This window comes from Mustela nigripes, chromosome 6 (assembly GCF_022355385.1).
Source record: "Mustela nigripes isolate SB6536 chromosome 6, MUSNIG.SB6536, whole genome shotgun sequence".
Classification (NCBI taxonomy): Eukaryota; Metazoa; Chordata; class Mammalia; order Carnivora; family Mustelidae; genus Mustela; species Mustela nigripes.
Window position 1 is genome coordinate 103,836,874 of NC_081562.1, and position 8,781 is coordinate 103,845,654.

Here is an 8,781-nt window from a genome sequence, read left to right on the forward strand (position 1 = left end):
AAAAGAACCTGAAAGCACACCCCCTCCCTGTTCAAATGGCCCCATCAGGGGACAAGTGCTGTACCTAGGCAGGCTGCCAGGAGAGGCCGCCGGGCACCATGCAGCCCTGCTCCCCCCGGCTGGGTCACAACCCCCCAGCCAGTCCCCACCCTTCCTGCCTCTGCACTCAACTTGTCCCACATTTTCTCTGCTCATCCTGCTGGCCACCTGAAGCCACTGGTGCAGGTTTCTGCATGTCTTCTCTCAGGAAGGAGACGCTGGGGCTCGCTCAGGGACCAGAGGGCATCCAGTACTCCTCTGGACGAATGAGGGTGCTTGTGTGTGTGCACGCGTGTGTTGATGAGTGCATCCTTGACCCCTCTGCATGTGTCGGGGGTGTGGGGGTGTGGACACGCACGATAAGATTCTGGCCCATACACCTCCCCGCTCATGTGCCTTCCCTGGGAGGAAGTTCCACTCCCTCAGGCCCCTGGCACAGACCATACACCATGGAAGATGTGGCCACAAGTCTGTGCAGGGCCAACTCTTCCCATATGGCCTTCCTCTCAGCAAGAACCAGAAAGATCCAGGTAACCGCACAGATTAGCCATCAAAGCACAAGCTGGGGACAGGGAAGAGGGTGTGCCTTACGACACCTGGGTGGCCTGGCTGTGATGGCCCCTGCCAAAGCCTGTGGGAGAGGAGACGACCTGGCGGGCCGCCTTCAGCTTGGGGCCCCGAATCTAGATGTGGATCAGCACAGCTCTGAGTGCCGAGTCTGAAAGCTGAAAGCTGTGCTCGCAGGGCCCCACCATCCTCCCGGGGAAGGAATGGAGAGTGCGGGAGAAGGGGCGAGAAGCAGCGCTCCTCCTGGGCCCCCTCCTTAAGCCAGCCTTGCAAGGAGGAGCCAGATGCCTGCGGGCACCTCGGCGGCTCCACCAGCCTCCCCTCCCCCCCCCACTGGTCAGAGCTCCAGGCGCACCCAGATATGCTCTGGCAAGATCCGGTCAGCAGCAGCTATTGGAAACATTTGGGAGCAATGGGGGCATGTACCCCATCTCTAGGGAAGTCCACCTTTGCCCTCGCACCACAGGAGAGTCACGGGGCTGCCCTCATGGCGCCTCCGCCCTGTGTGCAGGGAGTCGGGATCCAATGGCATCGCTGCGATGCACACAGTCATGGGCCTCCACCGTCATGGGCCGTCATGGGCCTCCTGGGTCTGACACAGCCCCAGCTTCTTGTTCTGCATTTTAGAGATCAGCAAAGTAAGGCCCTGCAGGGGGATGGTGACTTTCCTGGACTATCCTGCTTTGGGCAGGACGCTCTCATGCCTCCTTGTTCAGCTAGTGGATGTGACCAGGGGCTGGCGTGGGCCGCATTGCAAGCTGACTTCCAGGGTGAGTTGGTGACAGCTCTGGAGGTCCCTCTGTTTCCCCTGTGGCTTTTGTACATCAGAGATTTGACTACGAACCTTAGTTCTGCTCTGGAGTCTGAGAGCAGCAAGACACAGACAGAATTTGTCCTGGAGAAGAACAGCTTCAGACAGCCGTGAGGAGTAGAACGAAGACCCTGCAGGATCTAGTTAAATTAGACCATCTCTGGTGGCCGCAAACCCGTAGTGAACGGCTTGTTAGAAATGCAGAATCTCCTGGCCCTACCCCAGGCCTCCCGAGTTGGAATCTGCCCTTTGTCAAGGTCCCCCACGTGTGCACCCAAGTGGGACCAGCCTGCCCCAGGGCAGTCCGGGGACAGCAGCTTCCTGGGCTTCTGACTTCTCTCTGCTCCTCTGCTTTCTCCACCCGGCAGATCTGCGGGATGGTTCTCACCTGCTGCCTACACCAGAGGCTCCAGCTGCATTTTTACTAACCGCCAACTGCATCCCCCTCTGACGGCCCTTCCCAAGGACAGGGGCCCAGATCCCACCCTCCAGGCCTGCAGAGTCAGCCTCAGCTTCCCAGAAACTCCCAGAAACAGCCCCTCCGCTTTGCCGAGCCCCTTTGGACCTACCAAGTGCCCAAAACCCTGACCCCTGCGGATCTCCCTACCAGGCCAGGGTCCCTCGGCCCCCTCCCTCTACTTCCAAATGCTCACTGCCAGGATCCCCAAGCGGGGGAACCCATCCGTCAGTGCCCCTCCCTTCACCAGCCGTGAGGGGTCCGTGGACTGCAAGAGGGTGAGAATCAGAGCCTCTGCTCCCTCCCAGCTCCGGAAACTGGAATGAAGGTCTGAAGACTCCAGCTCCTTTGGGACTCTTTGCATTGGGCACGTGAGCTCCCCACTGGTGCTGAGCACCCCTCCTCTTATCCCTGCTTGGTGTCCTTTTCTCTCCCCATTGGGAAATACTTAGGGTGGGGGCAGTTAGGGTAAGCTCTGCCCTCAGAAGACCCAGCCCTTTGATGTGCCCACCCCCACACCTTCTCACCTGTAAGGGAGTGCCCTTCCAGGGCCACTGGTTCCTTCCCGCAGTGCCCAGCAGTGGAGAGGTGTGCAGTTAGGACCCTAGAGCTGGGTTTAGGCAGAGATGGCTGGTGGCAGAGCCAGGGAGCAGACCAAGGCAAGTAAAGTGGCCACCACATGAGCACATGCTGTCCCAGGACCCTGGGCACTGCCCAGAAGCCATCCCTGCGAGAAGTCCCCCAGAAGACCATGACCTTGAGCCCCAGTCCACAGTAATACGCCCCTCAGGGATCTCCTCTCTATGGCCTGATTCTCAGGCCATGCCTGGAATGCCAGGCTTTTAAAATGATCTCCAGCTCTTCCTGTTGGTGGGAGTGAAAAACCCTTCCTGATTAGGCCGAATCACAGACCCAGCAAAGCTAGAGCTATGGAGAAGTAGCAGCTCTGAGTAGAGGGGTGCTCTGCCCTGAACCCCGTTTCTCCAGGGCCCGCAGTCCCTGGCCACATGGCCACCACCGAGCCGCCTCCAGGAGCCATCGCTCCGCTTCCCAGAGTGAATGCAGTCCCTTCCTTCATTCTCCCTGAATCAGGCAGGGAATTTTTTAGGAAGAACTTTCTCAAATACTAAGGGAGAATCGAACAAAAGGAAAACCCTGGGAAATGGACAGTACAGATGCTGGCAGTCTTCCAAAGAACAGGTGTCAACCTGAAAGTCAGCCACGGGGACCCCCACCCCCCCAAGGGGGAGCTGTCCCAAGTAGGTAGCTTGTAGCCAGAGAAGCCGGCACCCAGCTCCTGTATCTTCCAGGTCCCATGCTGCCCATGCTGGGGAACCTTTCACACCCCACCATGAGAGGGTGGCCCCTTATTGCTAAGATCAAGGCCAAGAAAAGTCACACCTTGCCTCCCAACTCCTTCCAAGTCCCAGTATGATGACCACAGCTCTTGGTAACCTGCATCAGTCCTGGGTGAAGGGCATTCTCTCTCCCTAACACAGGTCATTGCTGCCCCCAAACACAGCCCCCAGCTGGACAGAAGCTCTGCCCCCTCAGAACACAGATCACCCACACGCACAGAGGGAGGACCAGCTTCCCAGGGCAGATGACTTCCCGACCCTGGCCATCCTCCGGGACCTATTGGAACCCCAGCTGGCTTATCCCCTCTGTCCTCAGGGCCCTGGGGTTGCTGATGCAAACTCATTAACAGGGAGACTAGCTTTCCAGAAATCCTGGACGGCACCAAGGCTGGAAGAAACGGTACAGGGGCTATGTTTGCTACCCTCCAACTCCTTAGGACTCGTGCAGGCAATTGGGAAATGACTGATCCCCAAGCTCTCCGCAGGGCTAGGAGGCAGACTGACAGGTCTCACCAAGGGAGGGCTGAAAGCTGCATTCTTTCTTGGAGGGGCCGGTGGAAAGCGGTGATGCCCGGGGAGGGTCTGGGTGCTGTGGTACCTGAGGTCAGCGGGGCTTGTGGAGGTGGAACGGGGTGATCGGCAGACCTCCTGGCCCCGGCCCCACATGGGATTAGGCCATCCGGGCGGAGGGCGGGATTAGCTGTGATTCTACCCTGGGCACTGTCCCACCCTGACAGCAGCAGGAGGACAGAGGGTCCAAGCTGCAGAGACTGAATGACCCAGAGTTTTAGAGAACGCTCCTCTGCTTATCCGTGCCCACAGCACGGAGGGAAGGCAGAGACAGAGGGAACGGAGACCCAGGGAACAGCTGGATCTGGCTCAGGACACGCTGAAGGCTGGAGTCCAGAGCCCAGAAGGCGCCCGCCCTACTTGAGAGCGTGCGGATCTGCACCCAGGATACTGCTTGGAGGCTGACGTGCTCACGAGTTCCTTGGAGGGAGAGAGAAGGGCATCACGACTGTTGAAAGCTGTTATCAGTCGTGCGTGAGCACACAGGGACCCAGAAAAGAAGCCAAGGCAGTGGCTGGAAACCACGCGGCCTGAGTCACACATCCTGACCCTTCCCTCTGCCCGCGCCCTGGGGCAGCCACCCTCAGAGGACATGGCCTGTCCCCGACTCGGGATGACCCGTCTCATTCATTTCACTCATTCATTTTCTTGGGGAGGCAGGAATGAAATCCAGCCTTTGGTGAGGGAATGAGACTTGCTTCAAAGGTCTATGAAACTTTCTTCTCCTTACATCTCCCGGGAGCCTTGCCCCAAATCCGGGGCGGGGGGTGCTGTGTGGGGGCAGTGCTCAGGCCTCGCCAAAGGGGAGCGTCCCGGTCCTGGTGGTTACTGAGGACCTACTGTGTGCTTAGAATGTGCTAGTCACATAAGTGCTTTCTCTCATGCTGGTCGCTACAAGATACAGTCTCCCACTCTACAGACAAAATTAAGGCTCCAAGCTGCTAAGAGATGGGCAAGTCAGTGACCGTGGCTGCTGTCGGGCACCCCCAGCTGGGTGGCAGCCAGGGGCGCTGGGCTGGGAGCCCCCGCTGCTCGGTGTCCTCCTGCTCTCCGGCTCTGCTGGAAGCTGTCAGGCTGACGTTCAGGAACATCGTGTCCCTCGGGGGTCACTGTCCAATAGCAGCAGCAGGGCAGATGAACCACCGCATCTGCAGTCAGCAGAGCGGCCTGGCTTCTTTCCCATGGACATCCAGGCAGTGGGGTGGCTCAGGCAGCAGGCGGGGCCCTGGGGACCTAGGGACCGCTGCTAGGGGAATGGCCTGCTTGTCGCCCCAGGTGCCGGTGCTGACACCGGGTGAGAGCAGACGGGACCTCAGCAAGGGAACCGCATAGGGCATGTGAAATCTCACACCCAGGAGAGAGCACATCTTGGGGCACGGAGGGCTGGTGAGGGCATGACAAAGACCTGTCCCTGCCCCTGGCGGGGCCCCGGGGGAAAAGTCCCACAACACAGGCACTCAGAGCCACCCTAGGTGGGGAGGAGACCCCCGGGGGGCCACGCTAACCACCTTCCCTCCCCTGCATTGCTGTTGCAGGGTTCCGGGGCGGGTGGGGGGTGCACAGTGTGGGCTCTGTCTCACAGAGCTGATGGCCTGGAATCTTTTCAGGCCACTCAGCCAGTGCGCAGTCATAGCCACTTAGGCCTGGAAGGACCAGCGCAACCCTTGGGGGTGGGGGTGGGGCAGTGATGTGCCCCCCGAATCCTCGCGCCCTGCAGTCAGGCTGGGTCTTTGAATCGGTCCCTCTGGTCCATCCCAGGGTTTGGAGGCAGAGTAAGTGGACTGAAACACCTTCATCCCCACCCACCCTGCTTTCAGCCTTGCAAACATTCTCCACTTCTGGCCACCTGGGGCCTGGGGAGAGAAGGGGAGGACTAGGGGAAGGCGGTTGACTAGCTACGGAGAAAACGCATCCTTTGTATCACTGCTGGGTGGCGCTCCCGTGGCCGAGGGTGCTAGTGATGTCTCGGAACCAGACGTTCTCAAGCCAAAGGATGCATCAGGTCACCCAGAGGACTCACCCCCAGAGCGTCCCCTCTGCAGGTGCAGGGCGGAGAACTTGGCGTTTCTAACAAGTTCCCAGGTAATGCTGGCACTGCTGGCCCCTGGACCCACCCTCTGAGGACCGCTGCTTCAGGCCACCCCACCAAGGACACTCGGCCACCTTCCTTTGTATGCGCATCAGCCCTCAGCATCGCCAGGATGTCTGGCGGGAGCCCAGCCCATTCGCCACGCAAGTGCAGACCACGAATGCGCCTCTTCTGCCGTGCCTTCTTGTGGTGCCTGCTCTGCCCTCTGTGTGGGTCTGTGACCGTGCTGGGAGACCAGGTGCCTGGTCATCTTCCTGGAAGGGAGCAGATTAGGTTCCCAGCCCCGTCTTCTGTGTGCCTTGGGAGAGTTCGGCTCTGTTCTCATCGCCCCCACTTTCTAGTGTAGCACAAGGGCCCCGCCCTGCCTGTCCTGCAGCCTCCCGTGTGCCCCCTTCCCCTCCTGCTTCTGCCCCTGACACACCCCATGCAAGTGCCACTAGCAATTCCAGGCAGCCCAGTAGTAGGCCAGATGGGCTTCTGGAACCAGCTGGCCCATGGATATGGGTCATCACAATATTTTAGAAACTGAGAAGTTGCCTTAACCTACTGCATATAGAGAACTTACTGTATCTTTGTGAACGTGGCCTTGTCCTTAGCTGGCCTCCATGTAAGCCTGGCCTCACCTGCTGGGAGGCACGATAATAAAGGACTTCTATCTAGGACTACCTTCTGTTGCTTTTTTCCTGCTCTGCAGGAAAATCTCAGATCATCATTTCATCAGATGTCTTTCAGCCCACTGCACATGCTGGAGCAGACATTAGTCATGGGGAGGAGGAGTGGAAGGGGGAGCCCTGTAAGGAAACCTACTGACCACACTGATTGGGGTCCTGACTATCCTTTTTCTTGGTCTGGCTCCCACCTATTCTTTGTTTGAACAGACCTTGCCTCGCCTATACGCATGCCATTCTGCAAGCAAGAGCCAGGCTCCAACAAGTGGCTTGGACTGCATTCCTCTGAACGCTCTCTGCCGGAGGTCAGCCAGTGTCCCTGCACCACTCACCATGATGCACTGACGGCTCTGGTCGTGCACCTACCATTTGCATGTCCTGCTGTGGGCATCGCCTGGGGCTGGCTGCAGTAAGGCTGCATGTGGTGCGGGGTCTGGGGCAAGGGGCCCCCAGCGGCTGGCCCTCAGGCTCCCGGCTGAGTGTCAGAAGCCAAGACACACACTTTTACCTACTGGACCCCCAGCCCATCTCATTCCAGAGTGACTGTGTTCCTTCACCTGGACCAGCGAATTCGTCTCCATCCCCAAATCCAAAGTGGGACCCTCTTTCCTCCAAATGCAAAAAGACTTTAATCTTAGTACTCAGGGGAGCTGAGGGCATCAGGTTACCCAGTGTGGAGCCACAGGTCAATGCTTTGATGACACAAACCATTCATTCGATCTCATCTACTCATCTGTCTAGGAAACTTCATGGGGTGGGTAAGAGGGACAGCCTGAACAGTCCCTGGGAAAGCTGGGAGTCCCAAGATGGTGAGACTGGGGTGGGTTGGGGAAGCAGATGGGAAGTGAGCCTCTGACCTGGAGAAAAGTTGGAAGGGCCTGCTCCCTTGCTATGTAAGCAGATTTCGTCTGCAAGCCTGGTCAGCTCTCATGGGTTTCCCCAGCACCCTGGGTCAAGATCACTCCCTGAATAGATGCAGCAGCAGCCCTCTGGTGGGTTGCATATTAGACAGGGAATGGATCCCGCCCAGGGCCCATGCAAGGTCATCTATGTTGTTGGACCCAGACATCTGGTCTCCTCCAGCACCACTGTGAGTGTGCATGTGTGTGCACATGCGTGGAAGAACACGAGTGTGCCTGGGAGGGACAAGCTTCTGTCTGGGCCCCCACCTTCTGCACAGCACAGTGGGTGAGTGTCACTGCCGTCTAGAAAGGCTCTGGTGGCCAGTAGGGGACTCAGGTAGGTGGGCAGCTGCAAGGTCTGTGAAGTTTTCCACCAGCTGGCCCTGTCCTGTCCAGAGCTACTGCTTCCCAGCAGGTGCCAATGCTTCATGTCAGCCCGAATGCCAAGCTGTCATGTCACCACAAGGTGGGCTCACTTTGAGCTGGGACCCTGCTTCCTACTCCCTCTCCCCAACTGAGAATAGAGAAATGGTCATTGGGGGTGGAGGAGACACGGTCCAAAAAGCCTAGATCATTCCATTACCTTCTTCTTAAAGCAAATACATGAGAACCCCTTACTTCCCTTTCCTCCTGCTTCTGTCTTCGGGCTGAAACCCAATGGAACAAGGACTGAGCAAAAAGGAGAGGGTGCTGTGAGGAACCCAGACCTGGGAGGATCCTTTGGATCAAGCCAGGGGTGAAGAGGGCAGTGAGGAAAGCTTCCATCTGACCCTTGCCATCAGCAAGGTGCCAACAATGCCACTGCACTGAGGACGTGTCCAGGGCAGCCAGAGCTATGAGGGCTATGCTTCCATTAGCCTGGGCACCCGTGAAGAGGTTCTGAGCAATTTCCACTGGACTTCTAAAACACTGGAAGCAGCTCATGAGTCCCTGTTTGCGGTTTAGAGAACCCCCAAGTTGGGGATTAGGTCAAATTCAATGTGTCTTCCTGAGTGCCAACCTGTAATAAGAAGGCCGAGTGTTTTCAGGAACTGGTGTCCCTTTCCAGAGAAGAGACATGTATTGGGAATACATTGGGATCCCAGGAATTCCGGTGGGGGCATCAGTGGGAGGCGCGAGGAGGGAGGCAAAGGGCAGGGAGCTTCCTGAGGCCACGGAGTGATGGCTCTGGTCCGCCTTGCCCGCATGTTGGATCAGCTCCGCTCAGCATGCTAGGCGAGGCTAGGTCTTAGAACTCCACAGACACCAGAAGGAAAATCTCTGAGCCACAGGCTCAACCCACCAGGATCAGCCACAGACCACTGTGCAGCCCTGCTCTAG

At 58.1% G+C, this 8,781-nt stretch overlaps 1 protein-coding gene across 2 annotated transcripts in view; it reads left to right on the forward strand.

Moving 5' to 3' along the window:
- The window catches only part of TSPAN11 (tetraspanin 11), a 65,686-nt gene extending 59,133 nt beyond the window's left edge, over window positions 1-6,553 (forward strand). For both annotated transcript variants that reach the window (XM_059403792.1, XM_059403791.1), the window contains exon 8: window positions 1,786-6,553. In XM_059403792.1, coding sequence (XP_059259775.1) covers window positions 1,786-1,845 — 60 coding nt within the window. In that variant the 3' untranslated portion in view covers window positions 1,846-6,553. The remainder of the gene's footprint in view (window positions 1-1,785) is intronic.
- Window positions 6,554-8,781: the final 2,228 nt, after the last annotated feature.